The 22,168-nt window shown below is 42.9% G+C and overlaps 1 protein-coding gene and 1 long non-coding RNA gene across 14 annotated transcripts in view; one reads left to right on the forward strand and one right to left on the reverse strand.

The window, feature by feature from the left end:
* Window positions 1-4,843: 4,843 nt before the first annotated feature.
* Window positions 4,844-5,960, reverse strand: Zcchc13 (zinc finger CCHC-type containing 13). Its single transcript, XM_006991573.4, has one exon. It carries the CDS (start codon window positions 5,850-5,852, stop codon window positions 5,343-5,345), a length of 510 nt encoding a protein of 169 aa, XP_006991635.1. The 5' UTR covers window positions 5,853-5,960; the 3' UTR covers window positions 4,844-5,342.
* A 4,750-nt stretch (window positions 5,961-10,710) lies between these two features.
* LOC107403015 (uncharacterized) overlaps window positions 10,711-22,168 on the forward strand; it is a 59,887-nt gene continuing 48,429 nt past the window's right edge. For 3 of the 13 annotated variants that reach the window (XR_013047997.1, XR_013047998.1, XR_013048006.1), the window contains exons 1-3: window positions 10,725-10,918; window positions 17,939-18,028; window positions 18,339-18,414. This is a non-coding gene — a long non-coding RNA (uncharacterized LOC107403015). The other 10 variants (XR_013047999.1, XR_013048002.1, XR_013048000.1 and 7 more) reach the window with 8 other exon arrangements.

The following is a 22,168-nucleotide window of genomic DNA, read 5'->3' on the forward strand; positions in this document are numbered from 1 at the left end:
ACAACCCCCAGACTTCAAAGCACGCTCTCCAGCCTCCTCGGTGAGCCTCTCCATCACCTGGATTATTGAGGCTCTGCTTCCCTACTGGAGTCCACACTTGCAAACTGCCTAAGCTCCAGTTGGCAGCTGCATATCCTGTTTCTTCCCTGCATTGGGCTCAAGTTAATTCACTGCTTTGTTTTGCTGTTTGAGCAGGAGTAGCCCAATACTGGATGACAAACTGTCCTCCTGCCTCCATTTCTCAAGGAGTTGATGTCACCCAGGCATTTAACTCACTTTTGCTTCCGAAATTAATCCTGATGTTTTGTTTTACTCTTCTCCATTCTCATTCCTATAGCCTCCGCCCCCACCCCCGCCACCCCCAGTTTTGGATGGATTCTAGAAGTACTGGTGAGCAAAACTGTTTTCATTTTTTAAATTATTAGTTGTTTTAATTGTGTTTAACCTTTTTAGGTCTACAGTTGTTTAGCATGATGATTTATAAGTGAAAATGGAGGGTCCTTAAAAGTCTGCATGAAAGGTTGAATAGTAGGGTGCTTCCTAGCTTGTGTGAGGCCCTGGGTTCTATACCCAACACCATCCAAAAGAAAGGCCTTGGAATTAATCACAAATAGGATAGCACATTATGTCATCAAAGATCAATCCCTAGCTTGTGTTTTCATCTATTACTGTTATGATAATATATAATGGTCTCCAGGCTATACTGGAGCTGAACAGATAAAGTAAATGTATAAAGAAGATTGAGAGTGTGTAACCAGATAGTTCAGCAGGTAAAGGTGCTCACCAGCAAGACCTGAGTTCAGTCCCCAGGCCCCACATGGTAGGTAGAAGAACCAACACCTACAAGATTATTGTGACCACCACAGGAGTGTCGTGGCATTCGCTCAATAACTGACTGAATAAACAAACAAACAAATAAATAAATAAACAATCATTAATGGCTGTAGCATACTTAAACTCAAGGCAGCTGTGGTTGCCTGTACAAGACCAAGCCAACCAAAATTCCACCATGGGAAGAGAGGTGGTGTTGAGCACCCATCCATAGGGAAGTAGCTGTTGGCAATTGATTGGTTGATTAACTGTTGAGGGATGGAGAGCCATTTTCCTTTGGAGGTGTGACTGTTGGTGGGTTGCCCATGCCCAAGTGAATGGTCCCACACCCATTCATGTATGGTGGGCATTTATTGAACACAGAGGGTTATAAAAATGAAAAAAGACAGCCGGGCGTTGGTGGCGCACGCCTTTAATCCCAGCACTCGGGAGGCAGAGCCAGGCGGATCGCTGTGAGTTCGAGGCCAGCCTGGGCTACCAAGTGAGCTCCAGGAAAGGCGCAAAGCTACACAGAGAAACCCTGTCTCGGAAAAAAACAAAACAAAACAAAAAAAAAATGAAAAAAGACATAAATTTGGAAGGAGATGGTTAGAGGGTCCTGGGGATGGACATGAACAAAATACATTGTATCCCTGTATGAAGATTTAAAATAATAAAACATTGTTTAATAGATGTAAAAATGTTTTAACTGTTGCCTGAGACTCTTGGAAGATTGCAGGGAGTTGTAGGGGTAGGGATTGGTAAAGTACTCTGTGAATTTGTCTATAAGAGTACAGTAAGTAATTCACATGTGCAGCTTCATGCTTCTCCAGAGGAATGTGTGTTTGTAGTTCCTAATCTTTACCTTCTTCCTAGAGAGACTAAAAATAAGCATTTTATGAGAAACGTTCTACTTTTTTTGTTTGTTTATGACAGGGTCTCATGTAGCCCAGATTGACCTACAACTAACAATGTGGCCCAGGTTGGCTTTAAATTCCTAGTGCCTCTACCTCCAAAGCATAGAGACTACAGGCCTGCACCACCATGCCTCCCTCCCCCAGTACTGGGGATTAAACCCAGAGCCTTAGGAATGCTAAGTGAGCTCACTACCCTCTATGGAGCTGCATCCTCAGCTCTTCACTTTGTAAATGTTGGCATCTCATTCACAAACACTGTAAACAATGTGCAAGTGAAACAACTTGTTTGTGAAGCTGCTTTTCTTTCTTCTGGCATAGGAATACTGATGAGTCAAAATAAGCTGTACTTCCTCTGAGTAGAAAGAATTGCCTAAGTGAAGAAATAAAAAGGACTCAAATATTGAATTTGCCTTAATAAAAGTCGAGATCTGTTTTCCCTGTTCAACTCTGAGTCTCCTGAACATATGAGAAATGAAATTCCAGATGCTTTGGAGGGATGCAAATGCAGAATCCAGGGCTGGGCATATAGTTCAGTAGGAATGTCCTGTACGATGTCTAGGCACTGGGTTTGATTCCCAGTACTTGTGGGAGGGATGAGAGAAGCAGAACAGTGTTTTCCCTTTTTGTAGATACAGTCAAGCCAAGTGAGACATCTACAGGAGTTTGTGTCAGTGTGATGTAGGAGTTTCATGCATTTCGGCAGATCGGACTGAGATTGTCTTAGTCAGGGGCAGGACTATGCCACTGTGCCTGAATGTATCGTATTGAGACAACACAGAGTGACAAAATCAATTCTAGAGGCCAAGAGGATCCACAGAAGTGGAATACTCCATTGAGTTAAGTGTCTTTCAGATGAGAATGATCACATGTATGTATTTGTGAGGTTCACAAAAGAAAAGATTGTGGTTTCCACTGTAAAAATGAGTTGTATTTCTTGAGCACTTGGGTTCATGAAACAAAATCTATAAAAGCTCACTACTCTTGTTGTAAACTCAGTCATAGCCACGGTTTGACATAAAGTATTGCCTTTATTGCAACTTCCACTTTTTGTCTTGTCACAGTTAACTGTCCATCCTGGGTATTTGTTGTTGTTATTGCTGTTGTTTACTTTGCAGAGCTGAGGATGGAATCCAGTGCCTTACACAGGCTGAGCAAGAACTCTATCACTGAGCCAAACTCCCAGCCCCAAACTCCACATTTTCATGTCTATGAAAGTATGTTTTTCAGAAACTCGATTGTTTTGATTTCTGAAGTATATTTTTTGGAAGCACGGGGACAATTTTATTAGAGAGAAAACAAACAAACAACCAAAAACCTCAGGGCAGGGAAGCTGATGCCTGGAGAATGGAGGGGAGAAGGGGAGTGAGTTGGGGAACCATGTTACAAAAGCTGTTTATGGAGATCAGAAAAATGGTGGACAAACAGGATGATGGGGGTATAAACACCTGACAAAACACTGTTAAGAAAAGCAGGCTTGCCAGGCGGTGGTGGTGCACGCCTTTAATCCCAGCACTCGGGAGGCAAAGCCAGGCGGATCTTTGTGAGTTCGAGGCCAGCATGAGCTACAGAACGAGATCCAGGACAGGCTCCAAAACTACACAGAGAAACCCTGTCCCGAAAAACCAAAAAAGAAAAAAAAAGAAAAAGAAAAAGGAAAAAAGAAAAGCAAGCTTTAGAAAGAGAGACAAGTAAAGGAAAAGTCACACTTGTGTGTAGACTTGTGACCCTACCTAGCACCAGTTCATTAGACTGCCTTCTGAAGAGTATTTTTGATTGACATTACAGAAGCTTCAAACTATACTCAATTCTAATGGTTATATTTTCTTTTATATGTAAAGATATGTGAATCCAAACTGTATTATCCATTTCTGCAAGTTCATAATATGCTGTCAAAGGTTTTTGTTAAGGGGCTGAAGAGATGACTTGGCAGTTAAGACTACTTGCTCCTCTTGTAGAAGGAGTTCCTGTCACCATGTTGGGCACTTCAAAGGCGCCTGTAAACGGATCTCCAGGGCCTCTAAAGGCACCGTCTCCATATGCAAAATTCAGATTTTAAGAAATATAAAAAAGAATAGAGCTGGGGAGATGGCTCAGTGGTTAGGAGCACTAGCTGCTCTTCTAGAGGATCCAGGTTCAATTCCCAGCATCCTCATTGCAGCCCACAACTGTCTGTAACTCTAGCCCTAGGGGATTGGAAGTCCTCTTCTGGCTTCCATGGACATTTCATGCATGTGGTGCAGAAACACATGCAGGTAAAACACCCCGTATCTATATATAAAATAAATAAATAAATTTAAATCATATAAAATAAGTAAAACATTTTAATACTCCTTTCTTAAAATTACTCTTACATATTATACATATTTTCTGGTTTATAATTGTGTATGCACTGTATGAAAGCTTGTAAGAGGTGTCTTTTTGCAATTTCTAGTTCTTGCTGGCCTTGGTGGTATGTACCTTCAAACCCAGCACTTAGGAGGCAGAGGCAGGAGAACCACTCAGTTTAAGGACAACCTGGTCTATGTGGTGAGTTCCAGGACAGGCAGGGTCACATAAAAAGACCCTGTCTCAAAAAAAAAAAACAAAAAGAAAAAATAAAAATTTTAGTTCCTATTATTAGTATTATTTTATTTCCTATTATTAGCATTTGTGTGTGTGTGTGTGTGTGTATGTGTGTGTGTGTGTGTGTGTGACTGTATGTATATGCCTGTGTGTCTTGTGTGTGTAAGAAGACAACTTTGTGGAATTGGCTATTAACTTTCTTCTTTATTTAAGTTTCAGGAACCAAACTCAGGTGTCCAAGCTTGCACCATCAGGTGGCAAGCACCTTTACCTGCTGAGCCATTTCACTGGCCCAAGATGTCTTCGAATATTTTTTAAAACCTAACAAGATCAGAACTGGGTGTAGTCACTCACACCTATAATCTCAGCACTTGGGAAGTTAAGGTAGAAGGAGAGATGTATGTTTGGTAGCCAAACCTGGGATACAGAGTGAGCTCTTGACTAAAAACACCAAAAAAGCCCTTTAGAATAAAACCAAACAACCAAAAAGCTGACAAAGATCAATTATCCAAAGCTATCAGTATGATAAAATTAAATTTAAAAGCTTGTCAAACTTATAGATAGTTTCAGGCAGTTTTATTTGCTCTAATGGTCTCTGAGGAAATGCTACTTCATCAAGATGTTCTTGCCCCCACCTCCAAGAAAGTACAGTTTCTCTTATCTTTTAGTTGGCTTTCTTCTGCTTCATGGCTGTTTACCTTTATCTGACACACATACATATTATTTGTTAGTAAGTTCAAAGGCAATGTTCTAAGTGTATCCTGATGTTTTCACTATCAATTCCTAATGAAATGTGCCAAAACGAAACATGTTCAAAGGCTCCACCAGTTGTCTCCCATTCAAAATGCCTGCCCTCTCTGGATTGCAAGGTGACAACCAAACAGCACATTGATGATGCTTTTGATGGATTTCCCCCCCCCAAGTCTTTTCCTGTCTTAAGATGGTAATTATGGCGACTTAGGAGTAGCTTCTATCACCCTTTTGATTAGTAAGGAAATTTTACAAACAGCACAGCTAAATAGTAAAGAAGGGGGGGCTTAAAAGTACTAAGTTCTAAGCGGTAGCCTCAATGGGGCATTCCCTGGCTAGATGTCCAGATTCGCCACAGCGGTAGCAGCTGATTTCGCTCGCCTTGCTGCAGTTCACCGCCATGTGGCCATTCTCACCACATCGGTAGCACTTAATTTGGGTGCAGTCTTTCTGGATGTGCCCAAATTCGCCGCACGTGTAGCATTTCTGCTCTTCCTGCCGGTCGCAATCCCGAGCCAGATGACCAGGTCTGCTGCAGATGTAACAGCACTGCTCCCTCTCTCGTTTAGGCTGGGTACAGTCTTTAGCGATGTGGCCTCTTTTCCCGCAGCTGTAGCACGTGTCCTGGAGATCACAGTCCTTGGCATAATGACCAGTTTCACCACAGCGATAACAGATGTCAGACTGGCTGGCGGAGCTGCATTGAGGACCTCTGCCACGACTTCTTGGTGTTCGCCCTCGAGTTCCTCCTTTAGGACACTCCCGGGCCCAGTGGCCAGAGCGTCCACACTTGAAGCAACTTTTACTGCTCATGGGTACGGTGAGATCTTCCAGTGAGCAGGCCCACACACCGCTGCCACGGATCCCCGAGGCTACCCCGCTAGGATGGCTTAGATACAAATGGCGGTTTTTCCTAGCTGCCTTCTGTGACGTTGCATGAGCTTTGCACACGGCCTCAGTGGCCTGGCGTCACAGGTTTTTTTGATGCGCGTGTGTGCATTTAGTTTGGTTTAGTTTTCGTTTTCCCAGACATCTTGACATCATGTCACCACCTATTCTAGCTTGGTCTTGAACTCAAGATCCTTTTGCCTGGGCCTCATGAGCGCTGGGACTATAGATATGTACCACTTACTCCTCGAGTCTATTTTTTGTTGGTTTTCAACACTTAGGTTATTAAATTTGACTTTGAATCCCTTTATGTTCAGGAATTATGACCTATAGGATATTTCATAATTCAGTTATTCTCTCTAAATGTGGTGGCACAACCCTATAATCCCAGGCTCAGGAGGCCTGCACAACATTGTAAGTTGGGTACATAACAAGAAAATTTAATTACTTAATAGATCACAAAGAAAGCCCTTTCCATACTTTCTATGTTATTTTAATTAATTAATTATTATGAGGCAGTGTCTTGCTGTGTAGCCATGGATTACCTGGAATTCACTATTTACGATAAACTGGCCTCAAACTTTCAGGAACTCTCCTGCCTTAGCCTCCTGAGTACCGGGTTTACTGGTGTATGCCATATCCAGCTTTGATAACTAGTGTTTGTTTTTAAATAAAATATGTTTATAAAATATTATTAATGTATTATAAAATATTATTAATAGGTCCACACTAGTGGAAGCTCATGAACTGTGGACTGGTGGCTGTGGAGCCCCCATGGGACTAGAATAGGCCCTCTGGATACAGAAGACGGTTGTTTGGCTTGAACTATTGGGGGGCACCCAGGCAGGGGGATCGGGATCTGTCCCTGGTGCATGGGCAGGCTTCTGGAATCTGGTGCCTGTGGTGTGACACCTTGCACAGCCTTGGTGCAGTGGGAAGGGGCTTAGACCTACCTAGGCTCAGTGTGCTGGGCTCTGCTGACTCCCCATGGAAGACCTCGCTTTGGGGAATGTGGGGATGTGGGGTGGCTTGGGAAAGAGGGCTGGGGGTGGGAGGAGGGAGGAGGTGAGATCTGTGGGTGGTATGTGGAGTGAATAGAAAATTTCTTAATAAGAAAAATGAAAAAATAATAATAGGTCCACAAGAGCTGGCTATATAGCTCAGTGATACACTACCTGCCTAGCACATACAGAGCTTACATTTCATCTCCAGTACTGGAAACAACAAATCAGATAGATATGTATTATTTATTTATTTATTTATTTATTTATTTATTTATTTATTTATTTATTTATGGAGACAGAGTTTCTCTGTGAAACAGCCCTGGCTGTCCTGGAACTCACTCTGCAGACCAGGCTGGCCTCAAACTCACAGAGATCCACCTGCCTCTGCCTCCCGAGTGAGTGCTGGGATTAAAGTCATGCACCACTACCACCAGGCTTTGGTTTTGTTTTTCAAGACAGGGTTTCTCTGTATAACCCTGGCTGTCCTGAAACTAACTCTGTACACCAGGCTGGCCTTGAACTCACAGAGATCTTCTTGCCTCTGCTTCCAGAGACCTGGGATTAAAAATCTACAGTGAAATTTGCTCACAGTTTAACACATTTTATTACTGCAAACTTAACTTTCCATTTTTGTGGTAATTGTGGGGCGGGCGGGGGGGGGGGGGAGGTTCAAGTAGCCCAGCTTGCCTTGAAGTAACTCAGAATGAACTTCTGATCCACATGCCTCTACCTCCAAAGCACTAGGATTACACAAGCAGCCTGCCATTCCTGACTTGTAATCTTCACTTTTAACATAAAAGCATTATTTATGTTATTAAAGGACAAAATTGAAGCATTCAATGTAAACACAATGTTTTTGCTTGGAAAATAAATGCAATTAAAATGAGTTGGCTATACAGCTGACCTGTATAGTACTTGCTTAAGCTGTAGGTCTGATCCCAATCAAAACAAAATGTTTGCCTGGCAGTGGTGGCACTCAAGCACTCAGGAGGCAGAACCAGGAAGATCTTTGTGAGTTCGAAGCCAGCCTGGTCTACAGAGCGAGATTCAGGAAAGGTGCAAAGCTACACAGGGAAACCCTGTCTTGAAAAACAAAACAAAACAAAAAAATGTTTATAAATACATTCAAACATGAAATTTATTTTGTTTTTTTGAAGGGTCTCATGTAGCTGAAGATGGCGTTCAATTTTATCCTCCTGGCACTGCCTCTCAGTACTGGGATTATAGGCATGTGATACCACACACACCTTTACTTTTAACGTGGGTGTGTGATGTTGTAGGTCTAACTCTGGCTCTTATACATATTAGGAAAGCACTCTACCACTGGGCTATATCCAGCCCTTATGTTCTCTCTTTTCTTTATTTTAATGGGTTTATTTATTTATTAATTTATTATGTATACAGAAGAGGGCGCCAGATCTCACTACAGATGGTTGTGAGCCACCGTGTGGTTGCTGGGAATTGAACTCAGGACCTCTGGAAGAGCAGTCAGTGCTCTTAACCTCTGAACCATCTCTCCAGCCCACTTTTAATGGAGTTTTACTAGATTGTGTGGCTAGGGCTAGTTTCAAATGATCTTTCTGCCCTCTTGGTTTTCTTTATTTTATGTATGTATAGATGTATGGATGCATGCATGTATGTGTAAGAAACAATATCTGATGGTTCATTTTCAAAATAACACTCTAAGTCAGTCAGTTTAGGTGGAACTAGAAAGAAAGAGGAAACAATAGGCCCCTAGGGGTTGGAGCCTGCTAAATCAGCTACCCTCCCCCCACTCCCCGATTTCTGCTGGTCTAGCACCCCATCCCCAACTAAGTGATTAGAATGGAAATTACTAACAGCCAAGCTTGCCTGCAAGGCCTCACAACTGATGAAAGTTTAAAATAACTAGGGTGTAAAGCAGAGATGAATCTATTCATGTTTTTTGTTGAGAAAAAGACCATTTAAGCATCAAGCACTGGTGGCCCAGCCTTTAATGCCAGCACTACAGATGTGTGCCACAATGCAGGTTTAAATAGTGTTGAATCTGAAGCCAGGGCTTTGTCTAGGCTAGGCAAATACTCTACCAACTGAGATACATCCTCAGCCCTAAAATACAATTCTTGATACCCCTTATAATTAAAAATCTCAGAGAAATTAAATTATAAGAAAGAAATATCTTGGAACTTTAGAGATGATTTTTAACATTTCTAATTGTGTTAGCAATTTGTCGGATGTAAAAATATGTTGTTTCAGGGCTAGAGACTTGGCTCAGCGGTTCAGAGCATTGCCTGCTCTTCAAGAAGACCCAGGTTCAATTCCCAGCATCCACATGTCAGCTCACATTTGTCTGTAACTCCAATTCCAGGGCTTCTGACACCCTTGCACAGACATACATGCAGGCAAAACACCAATGAACATTAAATAAAAATAAATAAAAAATTGTTTATCCTAATGGTAATCTAGAAGAATGTTCTTAAATGTAATCTTCAGACAGAACTAAGCTAGTTTTACAGAAAAGTATTAGGTCGAGCTTTGTAACTACAATCCGTTTTAATTCTGTATGAGTACAACTTTTGTTCTGAGACGCTAACATTTTCATAGTGGACTCCAGGTGCACTGAGCTTAAAGGCCTTTTATAGTGTTTAAATTTGGCAAAAAAAAAAAAAAAAAAAAAAAAAAAAAAGAGCTTTTTCATCACAGTCTTCTCCCCCTTAGAGAAAAAGTTCTTGCAGAAATGAGGGAGGGAATTGGCAAAGTTGGAATGTCTTACTGAAAAGGAGTGACTAGAGCTAAAAACATCGAGGTCCTTATGCATGTTACGCATCTGTCCACTAGGTGACGCAATATATTTTATGGCCCTGCCTTCTGCTTCCATTCCGCTCATGCTGTTTGTTTCAGGTATCAGCATGCAACTGTTTTTCTTCTCCTCCCCTTCCTCTCTCATTTTTGCTTGTGTGCTCCTGGTGCTCTCCATGAAAATGCACACTGTAATGAAGTGCTGAATAGACAGGCGCCGGTCAGATTGCACTTTTTCTAGTCTCTCAAGATCTAGGAATGCATAAGAAAAGGGGTGTGTGTGTGTTAAAGAGACCCTTAAAAACTAAGACTCCCCACAAGAAACAGCATCCTGGGAGTGAAAAGAGCCTGCCCCAAGAGCCCTAATTCCAGGTATCAGGAAAAGATTTATCCCAGTTTCTGTAACTTGGGCCCACATCTAAATCTCTATACATCTATTTCCCCCTTTTTGGAGGGGTGGGAGCTTTTGTTTGTTTGTTTGTTTGTTTCTCTCCAGGAACTTTTGTGGCCCAGACTGGCCTAGAATCTACTATGTAGGTGAGGTTGAACTCTTCATCTTCCTACCTACTTCTCTTAAATGCTGGAATTACAGGCACTCATCGTGGTCAGTTTTTTGTTTGTTTTTGTTTGTTTGTTTTGTTTTTTCCCAAAACAGTTAGAATATTAGGCACAACAGGAAATACTCAGGGGTTTTGCAGAGCTCCAGAGTCGCAGAGAAGGCCAAGAAATGGAGGATAAGTCAGGAAGGGAATAAAAAGTTGGGAGACTTGACAATGGAATGGTAAATTAGAAACGATGGGGGAGATATTGACGACAGAAGATCGAGCTGAGGAAGGGATGGGCGGTAGGCGCCACTGTGAGCAGAGAGGTGGGAAAAGCAGGGTGGGCTAGGGACCTGGGTACCGGGCAAGCAGGGAAGGCTCGGTGGGCTGTTGTAGGTCGTAAAGGGGCGCTCCGAGGCAAGGGGGCAGGGGGTGGGGGTGGAGCGGAGCGCATGCGTCAGAGCGCACTGCAGCGCTCCTTGGAGAGGCTGTGGGCTTTGGGCTTCAGCGCAGAAGCTGCGAGTGTAGCAGGTTTCGTACCTGGTGTTCCTTGCCGTTAATTCAGGACTGCTGCCACCAGGCACGTCCCTGGGTCCCGCCGCTCCCGCCGCACTCTCGGCACTGCTAGCAGTAAGAAATTTTGCTACGACACTCGCTTCAGCAAGAGGTAAAGGAACGACGAGGGGCAAAAATATAACATGGAGGGCGGCAGAGGGAACGTGGGTCAGGAAAATCCTTAATTTGTGCGTTCTCCCCTTTGACGGGAGGGAAAACTGGAGGTCAATGGAGCCCTAGCCCTCCAAAAGGATGTTGAGCATTTACTTATGAAAGAGGTATTTTGACTCTCCTCTAAGTAGGTTTGAGGCACCTGAGCATCACTCCTTTCCTTAACATCCCTGTTGAAAACAAAACAAAAAACTTTCGAGTTCTTCATTTGTTGCGAGTGTATCAAAAGGGTGAGGCTTTATCTGTTTTGTTGTTGTTGTTGTTGTTTTGTTTTGGTTTAGTTTGGTTTGGTTTTTGTCGTCTTATTGAGACTGACGGATGGGGGCCTCGAACTCGCGACCGGCTAAAACGGGGATTACGAGCGTAAAATGCCACGCTCGGCTCTGATTCAGTGGTTTAGCATAAGAAGTTTCCTTGCCTTTGTTCAGGTTGGAGGGTTTTTACTACAGCAAGGAAATTCGTGGACAGGGTAGCCTCTCCCTTAGGATGCTGGCGGATTGCATCTAGATTTGGGATATGCTTTATCCCCCCCCCCCCCATATGCAGTTTAGCTGGTTTATCGCAGTTAACACTGTTAGGTAATGTTGCTAATGATATCCTTTAGTCACCCGGGACAACTTTGGCGTGAATCACGTGCAGATGCACCCGGCATTGAATTTTATATCTATACACAGACACACACACACACACACACACACACACACACACACACACACACACACCACGGGAGGGGAGGCTAGTAAAGACAGGTGCGCTTAGCGTGTACTTTAGTCACCGGGGACAACTTTGGCGAGAAACACGTGCAGATACACCCAGCATGGAATTTATATCTACACACACACACTCACACACACTCACACCACGGCAGGGAGGCTAGTAAAGACAGGCGGGCTTTGCGTGTACTTTAAGATCCCAAATGAGGAATCATCACCAAGTGGTGGCGCTCAAGTACTCTTGAGAAAGCCTGACATAAGGGGAGGGGCTCCACTGGCACGGGAGATCGTGGCCCGTTGGGTGAGGGTGGGGTGGAGAGGCATGAAGGTGAAACCACGCATGCTCATTGCAAGCAAAGGCGTCTGCGCGGCAATCAAAGTGCGCATGCGCAAGTGAGAGCCCGGGGACCGCTTACGTTCAACACTAGTAATGGAGAAGTGCGCCAATGGCTTGGCTGGGAGGGCGGGAGGCGCGGAATGTTCTGGTAATTATGATTGCGAAATAGCGAGGGGTTCGGTAAGTTGTCCTTCATCCAAATCGCCATCTTAGGCTAGGAGGACTTGTAGAGAGGCAAATCTACTTTTCTAGTTGTTGAAGGGCTCGATCTGAGTTGGAGACTGCGGCCAAACTCACTGAAAATCATTCCAGAATCTTAAGTCTCTCCGTGGTCAGTCTGATAATGGGAATTTTAAAATATAGAGAAGATAGGCTGTAAAAGGTTGCCGCCGCAGCATGCTGTGCTTACTGTCTACCCACATTCAGACAAAGCCTATTCGAAAGACCTCTGAATGATCCTGGCCGATCTTGGCTCTCATTTATCTCACCCACCAGAGCAGCCGAACGCAGTGACTACAGTGAAGTACGCTACTATTGTATGTGTGCCTGAAACGCTTGGACTTTTCTCCCCTACAAAATATAGGCGAGAGGACTTAGCTGTTTCTAAATGCTTATTACATTGATCAAAACCTAAGATCTGGGCGAATGGCCTCTTTGAACTTACTGACACGCAGGGACACTAAAAGTAAAGGCAGTGGTAATAAGAAGGAGTCCCGGGGTTATGCCCTTTCTCTTTCTCTCTCTCTCTCTCTCTCTCTCTCTCTCTCTCTCTCTCTCTCTCTCTCTCTCTCTCTCTCTCTCTCTCTCTCTTTCTCTCTCTCTCCTCTCTCCTCTCTCTCCTCTCTCTTTTTCTTCTGCAGAACTTTCTGCACGGTTTGGCCTGAGATTAAGCTGGGAAACTGGAGGTTGTTTCGTTTTGCCTCTGAGGATTACTACTCAAAATCTACATTAATAGCTAAAACTAATAATTTAGCCTTTAGATATGGAAAAGGATAGAGAATTTTAGAATGAGATATCTTTTCTCTTAATCCTGTCAATGATCTTTTGCTGTTCCTATTTCATTCTCTGGGCCTGTTTGTCTAATAATATGTACAGATCTATAGTACTTACAAGCACAAGATACCATACCTATCTAAAATAAGATACCAGTCTTATTTCATACTTCCACAATCCTATGGAATAAAGTGGTATTACTCATTTTAATACAGATGAGAACTTTGAGGAACACAGATTAATTGTCTAAGGTTTTATAGCCGGTTTGAATGGTCGAGGCTGGGCATTTCTCCACGTTTTTTTTTTTTTTTTTTTTTTTTTTTGTTTGTTTGTTTCATAATCCAGTGCTCGTAACATTTCTTATCTCTCACAACGAAGGGACACATTTAAGGGAATTATTTCAATTTTTGTCTGAAATCATAAATCTTAACCAAAGCATTAAGAAAAGAGGCTTTACTGTTTTTACCTCAGTGCAAAATGGGAGACAAAAAGTAACTCGATGATTTGGAACTTCTGGGAGTGGCTTTCCTTCTGCACAGTGTCTTCTATAATTTTTTGTTCTGCAGTGGGCATAAAATGGCCGACTGCAGCAGGCTGGACACACCCTTGTTTTTGCTTGATTTATGATATGGTGCAAGGCTTTGGCAACCACAGTTTGCTGCAGATTTAAAAAAAAAAACTTTTACTGATAATTTGTTGGCTCAAAATTCTTTGTATGTTTCCAGTTTTATTTTTATTCAAGTAATATTTCATATCTTATTATCTGTTGAAATTTTAACTTTACTGTTGATTGCCCATTAGTGTTTTATTACTCAGATTTTTGTTTTGTGAGACAGCTTCTCTGTGTAGCCCTGGCTGTCCTGGAACTAGCTCTGTAGCCCAGGCTGGCCTCGAACTCAAGAGATCACCTGCCTCTGCCTCCCAAGCGCTGCAATAAAAGTCGTATGCCACCACTGCCCGACATACTCAGATTTTTATAACCCCAGCATTTGGTAGAATGAGGCAGGAGGATTGCTGTGAGTTGACTACATGGCAAAACCTTGTCTCATAAAACAACAAAAATGCATTACGAGTCACAGAAAAATTCCATCTTGTCTTTATAAAACCTTTTGAACCAATGGACTTTTTTCTTTTGGGTTTGTTTCAGAATAACAATGATTTTACTACAGCGTAAGATTTGCTGTTCCAAATAAGTCATAAAAAATCAGATTTTTGTTGATTTTTGAACGGAGGAATCTACACTTGGTAGTAAGGGCTGTCTGTGGTGTTTATATTCTGGTTTTGGTACAGTTTGCTTACGACAGTGTCTAAAAACTTAGGAGTGGCTAGAAGAGACTATTGTAAAGAACTGACTCTGCTTTTAAAACAGGCAGCTAGAGTACCATAAAGAGAAGAAAGGGTACCATTTTCCTCAAAACAAATCCGGAAGCAGAGAACCCATCATTCCTGAAGTTAACCCTGAAACTAACTTTATTGACAATGTTTTATTCTTAAATCACGACAGGGGAAATTAATAAAAAGCAGAGAGCCACTGCTTTAAAAGTTGTGCAAAAGTCTAAATGATACTGCATCTTTTGCTGATGGATCCTTTGGATTAGGAGCATTTTTTAAAAAGCCTTGCAGAACCGTACGCGTGCCGTACTGGGTGGGCACCGCTTATCTTGCAAAATGCACAAATGTTTTCCCAACTTGTCTACATTAAAATACACAATTTGGTCATGAAGTACACTTGAGATGCTGCCAATGGTTTTTCTGGGTATTTCAGGTTTAAAGTCCCTTCCCAAAAATGGGATTCTGAGGGTCAGCACTGACCACGTGGAAGCTCTTTGTTCTCCGGCATTGTCCGTCCCCCATGCCTCCCCCCCGCCCTTGTGGGGTTACGCGGCTGGGCCTGCCGGAACCTTGGCTGAATTTCCAGCTCGCTATGGAGGCGAGAAGGACGTGAGCGCTAGCTCTCCCTCCTCCTAAATGCTGTTCTCGTGATTCTGGCTTAAAGCCGGAAAGTTGTTGTGCCAGGAAACTCCGGTTTTCCCTAAAGATCTCTAGTGGGATGCTCGACCATCTTGTCGACTCCAGACCTCTTCCCTCGCTCGAGTGGAAGGCTCAGGATCTATTTCCGGGTGACATCGCGTCTCCGGCCGCTGCCATCACAGCCCCTCGGGAAATGTAGTCTCAGGTCGCGCGCGCGGGCTCAGCCGCCCCCCTCCCCCCCCCCCTCGTCCGGAGGAAGCCTCTTTTCCCGCGCATCGCGCGGAGCGCGGGTGGCAGGAACGGAAGTGACGGAAGTGACGTGTGGCAGTGAGCCGGGGACTTGAAGGGGGCGGGACCGGAGCTGAGACACTCCCTGCAGCGCTGGCTGCTGTGCCTGTGTCAAATGGTGGGATTTCCGAAGTTTTTTACTGCGGTAATCTGTCCGCAAAGAGACTCTTACTGTTGCCCGGTTTTGAAGAAGGGAGTGAAAATGTTTCATTCTGGTGGTTTTTGTTTGTTGGCTTTTCGAGACCGGGTCTCTCTGAGTAGCTTTGGAGCCTGTCCTGGAACTCACCCTGTAGACCAGGCTGGCCTCGAACTCACAGAGATCCACCTACCTCTATCTCCTGAATGCTGGGATTAAAGGTGTGCGCCACCACTGCCCGGCTCATTCTGGTTTTTAATGTACAGGTGAATCAGGTGTTCTCAGACTTTATGGGAAAGGTGGCGAGTATTCTTTGATTCCTGAAACCGGTTACTCCTGGTCCATATGCTTTGCTTATTTAAGGTTTATTAAATACAGTGGTCAAACATTAATATTCCATATTCATGTCTCATGTATATTTTGCGTTTAATAGTCTTTTTTTTTCTTTGTGTAATGGGAGTCTCATGTAGTGTAGGATGACCGTTGAAAGTTTAATCCTCCTGCCTCCACTTCCCCAGTGCTGGGATTGTGAGTGGCATTGCTAAGTCTTGCTTTTATTTATTTACTTATTTATACATTTATTTTTATTTATTTTTGAAGCAGTCTCACTAATGTGGCTCAGGCTAGTCTAGTGCTCCCTATGTAATGCAGGCTTACCTGTTTGTGGGGATCATAATGCCCCAGACCCCTGGATTGTATAGGCCTGGCAAATGGAACTTTTTTTTTTAATCAGAGTAGGTTGTGGATTTGGGAAGGTTTATAGGAGCCAGGGGGAGCTTCGTTGCTTTCAACTACTTAGTTACACTGGTTTTAACCTAGTTAGTTGTAACCTTGTTTTTCATCATTTTTTTTCTAGCTGTAGAAATAAGGCTTGTATGTGGTGGGTTTGAAGGACTGAAATACAAAAGAAAAGCGGTGGGGGGAAGAGGAGGTCGTGCTTTACAGAAGGTGATTGGAAACAGCGTTTTGGAGCTCTGTGTCCATCTTAAGCATTCCACCCCTTGCCAGCATCTGCTTCTCCAATCTTAACTAGGATCAGGAGTTAAGGAAAATGTGGAATTATATGAAATGGCCAAACAATTTTTAAAAGTATTTAACTCTTGATTTGTGCAACTGGTTTTTTTCCCTCTCTGGTTGTTACAACACCCAACAGCCCGGAGAAACACCTCTTTGAAAGAAATTTTACATCAGCCGTTATAGTACAACCTGATAAGTCTTTCAGCACTTAACAGATTGTCTTGTCTGTGCACATACCTCTTTTCTTATGTTCTAAACTGTAGGATCCATGAGGGTAGGGGAAATTTCATTTTCAAAGCTCATTCTGGCATATTAGTAGGCCTTACCAATATTTACTGGATGAATAAATGAATTAGTCAAAAACAAACATTTGTGTGATTTCTATAGGTTCCTGGCTGTCAACTGTTTCTTCAAAATGGTCCGACATTTTTTTTCTAGTTATCTATTTTTTCGGGGATTTTCAAGAGACAATGCTTTTTTTGTGTTTGGATTTCAGGCCTTGGTATATCCATGTGCTTTTGCTGTAGGTACTGCTGACATTTGCTTCTTTGGGGAGGCCTGGGTGCCAGTTGTTAGATCTGAGCCTCATCCTATGGGCCCAGTGTTTGCCAAAAGCTCCTTTTCCTTGTTTCATTCCTCTTTCAACCGCACCACCACCACCACCACCACCACCACCACCACCACCAGTACTGGAATCACCTTTAAATAGTATAAAACCATGTAGCCCCTGCAATCCCCATTTTTGCAAATACTTTTCTGTTGGAAAATGTACGTTTTTGTCTCCAGATACTTTGGCAAAGCCATCCATTCCCCCCACTTCATTTACCAGGGACCCATTTAGCATTTTAGAAACTCATTTAGCAGCATATGGTAATCACAGCATTTGAAAATTGAGGCAGGAGGATCGCTATGGGTTTGAAGCCAGCCTGGGATACATACTGAATACACCCCCCCCCCCCCCCCGCCACACACACATACCAAAAAGGAAGAAAAAAGAAGCTCTGTATTGCTTTTGGCAAGTCTTTTGTTGTTGTCTCAGATATTCTCGGGGTCTTATAGTTACTAATTGTCCTTCAGGATCTGCTTTTGAGCACTAACTCTAGACATTCATTTTTTCTTTTGTTTTCTTCCAGGAAGAATAGTTTATTGAGTGCACTCCAAGAGGATGGCCTGCTTCCCCTTTAAAAATATCCTTCATAATGACTTGAAGCATGTGGACATGGCAAACCTAAATGCCTTCTCACTTGCCTCTCCCCCCCACACACACACACCATGAGTTTGCACTGAGAATACAGAAAGGAAGGACTTTGGAATAAGGCAGAAAAGTAGGCTGAGGCAAATATTTAGACTTTGGTCGCTATGGTTGGTTTTGTTTGTTTTAGCAATGCCAGGAGGTAGACAGTAGGCCCTTGTACATGCTAGACATTCTAGCTAAGTGCTGTCCCAATGAATTACAACTGTATCTCCTGTTAGATGGCACTAAAGCTTTTGCTTTGTTTTGTTTAGATCTGCTTTCTTAGAACCCTAGCTGTCTGACTTTGAACCTGAGGATGACTGCACTTACCCCATGTCTCTGCTCAAGTGCTGGGATTACAGGTTTGTACCACCATTCATGTTTCATTGTTTTCATTCAGGGCTAGCAGTACAACCTAGGACTTCCTGCGTGTTAAATGAATACATTGCCGACTGAACTACATCATCACTCCCCCCTCCTTTTCAAAAAACAACACTTTACTTTTTTGAGATAGGGTTTGATGTAGGCCAGTCTGGCCTCAAACTCCTGATCCCCCTGTCTCAGCCTCCAAAGTGCTAGGATGGCGGGCATGAGCCACTTGGCCTAGCAATTGATTGTGCTAATTTTGTTTTTTAACTTTGATTTTTATGAGTATGGGTCTTTTGCCTGCAGGTCTGTGTGTGCTGTGTTCCTGTAGTGCCCTACAATACCAGAAGAACATACAGAGTCCCCTGGAACTGGAGCTACAGTAGGTCGTGAACCACCATTTGCGTGCGGGGAAGAGCAGCCAGTGCTCTTAACTGCCAGAGCCATCTCTAGCCCCTAACCTTTTTTTAATGCACTAATTTCTTTTTAAATCAAGTCAACACATTTATTATCAGTTACATGCTTTATAGAAAGAGATATGGAGATTGGGTCAGGGTTGTAAAAGGAAAAACAATTAAACAAACACAAGTCTATGTACATTCTCTATACCTGGTTGCAGAGATGTCTCCTCTTCAGGAGCAACAGCTGCACTTTTACAAAACTCCTTTGTAGAAGCACTCCTGAGTGTACTTAAAGTAGCAGAGCTTGTGCAGGAACTGGTGCCAGAACTGGATTCATCTGTGGCACAGGAACAGTTGGGGTCCATGGCAAGTGGAGGTCCCAGCTAGAGATGGGAGACCAGAGCTGGTGTGCTAAGAGGAAACCTGATCTAAGTTTCCAATTTTTAACCAGAGCAGCCAGGAGTGTGAAGTAATTTACTTACTCAGCTTTATTCTGCTAGCCAGCTGGGGTATTAATAAGAGTTTAGAGCCTGCCCCTGGCCCAAGCACTGTTTTGGTGGTCTCCCTAAGAATCTGTTGTCATTCATTTTGCTACACCGAAAAGTCAAAGGCCTATAAGGCAGATGTAAGAAAGGTAAAAAACTTGAAACAAACTCTGCCTCAGGGTATAGCTTTGTGGGAGTCCAAGGCCCTGAGTTGGACTATCACCATCACCAAAGCAAACATTAAAAGTAATAAAACCCCACCATAATGGGGGCTGAGATTGAAGATCTGGACCAGGGTTGGCTGCAAGGGCTTACTCAATCAATCATTCCTTGCACCAAAAGAAAACCAATATGGAGGAACATTTTTTTAGGCTTATATCGTGATGAGCTCATTCTGGAAGTAAAATGGGGATGGGCCTCACAGTTTTCTTCTTCAAACTACTTGCTGGGTTTCTTCTACCATTTATAAATGTTTTCAAGTACCCACATAGGATGCCTAATTGCTAGATTTATAATGAAAAAAAATTTTTTTTGGGGGGGGGGCGGCGTTTCGAAACAGGGTTTCTATGTGTAGCTTTGCCCCTTTCCTGGATCTCGCTTTGTAGACCAGGCTAGCCTTGAACTCAGAGATCCGCCTGGCTCTGCCTCCCGAGTGCTGGGATTAAAGGCGTGCACCACCACTGCCTGGCTATAATGAAAATTTTATTGTTGTGCTTTATCTTATTCATTCCTGATGAGTTTTAAAAATCTTTCTGTGCCAAGAGGCGTTCATCTTTAATCCCAGGACTCAGGAGGCCGAGGCAAGGGGATCTCTGGGTTCGAGGCCAGCCTGGTCTATAAAGTGAGTTCCAGGACAGCCAGAATTGTTACACGGAGAAACTCAATCTCAAAAACAAAACAAAAACTTCCTGTTTTAATCTCTTTGTATCTGATTTATCAAGGTGCAAAAAACAGCTCCTTTTGATTCTTAACCTGTATGTTCGACACTGAGATGAATATTGATTAGTATAGTCTAACTACAAAGTGCAGATTCTCCCAGGAAGGATTAGAGTAGCTAGATAAGCAACCATTTTGCTTTTGAAAGAATGGCTTCTGGTCATTGTTCCCCAAAAATACTATGAGAAAGGAAAGGTGTTAAACCACGCCCAGTACCTTGTAGTAGACAAGCTTCATCCTTTTTCTGCCTCTGGGGCAAATGGTTTCCTAAATACTTGCTACTGGATCAAAGTCTAAAATAAAATACCAATAAAGGTGTAATTAGCATTTGAAATTCTAGTAATAGGATTTTAAGCTCACCCTGCTGCTAGTTTTCCTTTGATCAATTAGGAAAGAGTTCAAAGCCAGCAGGTGGTGGCGCAAAGCCAGCAGGTGGTGGCGCACGGCATTTTCCCAGGTAGGCAGAGGCAGGTAGATCTCTGAGCTCAGGCAAACAGTTCTCATAGCTGGGACAGAGCAGAGAAACCTTGTCTCAAAAACAAAACAAAACAAAGACGAAAGAAAAGAGCACAATCTAGAATGCTGTTTATTTTTATCTTGAACTCTAGTGACCTCTGTGAGTGTCACCTTAATTTAAATGGAAGGGCAAAAACCATGTCATAGTCATCTTTTTATTTCTCTTATAATAAAGGTTTATGTTCATTGCTATGTGTATATATTCCCAAGCATGTACTTAGGGATATATAAAGGTTTAGGGATGGGCGTGTTCAGTTTTGATAGCAGTAAATAATGGAAAAACCTATTCATGAGTAGGAATTCTGTTAAATAATTTTTTGTGTATTTGTGCATAGTAAAAAAGCCATTAAAACTAAAAATATTCCTAGCACTTGGAAGGCAGAGACAGATCTCTAGAAGTTCAAGGCCAGTCTGTTCTATGCAGCAAGTTCTAGTTTAGCAAAGACTACATTAATGAGAACCTATCTCAAAAAAAAAATGTAGAAGAAACTCAAAGTAATAAAATTGTTATAAAGGGTTTACTAATAGATTTGCTTAGTAGAATTAGCTAAAATCGATTCCTTTTAGTAAAGTAACTAATTCACACAAAGTAGAATTAGCTAAGGGAGCATTGCCTCTAAAAGAAAAGGAGGTAGACCAGCCTGTTAGAGAGCAGCAGAAATTTAGGATGCTAGGGTGTAAGTGTTGTTTATTCACCAGGATTGTCCACCCTTTAAGGCCCATCACCATAACAAAGGAGGCAATCCTGACTTAAACCAGTTCTTGGGACATTCCCAAAGAACTTGCCTGTAAATGGCAGCTCAAGCGGGCAGTGCAGGATCACAACCAGCATGAAATCCTGCCTTTCCGTGAAGCCCCAGGTTCTCTCTGGAGAAAAGCTCAATTCTACTAGATGGGAAGATCACCCTGGGTAAACTACTTGAGAAGAAAACGTTGGTATATTTAAGAAATAATTTGGAGCCGGGCAGCGGTGGCGTACACTTTTAATCCCAGCACTCGGGAGGCAGAGGCAGGCGGGTCTCTGTGAGTTCGAGGCCAGCCTGGTCCACAGAGCGAGTTCCGGGGACAGCCAGAGCTACACAGAGAAACCCTGTCTGGAAAAAAAAAAAAAAAGAAAAGAAGTAATTCTGAGAGAGAGAGAGAGAGAGAGAGAGAGAGAGAGAGAGAGAGAGAGAGAGAGAGAGAGAGAGAGAGAGAGAAAGAAATACACACTGTCCCAGCACTCAGGAGGCAGAGGTAGGGGAATCTCTGAGTTCAAGGCCAGCCTGAACCTTGTCTCAAAAGAACACTGCCTGCCCCCCCATGTCAGAAAAGAGAAAGAAATAATCCTGGCACTGTCTTTGCTGTGTAAATCTCTCATTGCCCAAGTGGCCAGGCGGAATCTCTAGGCTCTGTTTATATTGTTCAAAGTGTAACCTGGGCCCAGGACCTAAAAGAGGTTTTAAGGATGACAGCATATGTAGAATGCTTAAGCCTAAGGTGTATATAAATTAGTAAAATCTATTCAAGGTGGGCTTCTCTCTGAGCATTAGCCAGAGTTAGATGAGCGCTATTAAAGAGGTTTTTCCATTATTAATCTCTAAGGGTGTGGAATAATTTCTCACTGGGAAAGGAGATATAACAAAATAAGTAAAAAGAGGGTAATAATAAGCTGAGGATGGTGACCCATGCCTGGAATTCTAGCACCTGGGAAGTGGAGGCTGCATAATCAGGAGTCGGAAGTCATCTTTGCTACTTAGAGTTTAAGGCTAGCCTGGGTTACCTGGGACCTTGTCTCAAAACAGAAAATGTCTCATAG

Source organism: Peromyscus maniculatus, chromosome X (assembly GCF_049852395.1).
Source record: "Peromyscus maniculatus bairdii isolate BWxNUB_F1_BW_parent chromosome X, HU_Pman_BW_mat_3.1, whole genome shotgun sequence".
Lineage (NCBI taxonomy): Eukaryota > Metazoa > Chordata > Mammalia > Rodentia > Cricetidae > Peromyscus > Peromyscus maniculatus.

What these genes read in the sequence shown, in the direction of transcription:
- Zcchc13 (XM_006991573.4), bottom strand. Translation starts at nt 5,852, where the DNA reads ATGAGCAGTAAAAGTTGCTTCAAGTGTGGACGCTCTGGCCACTGGGCC.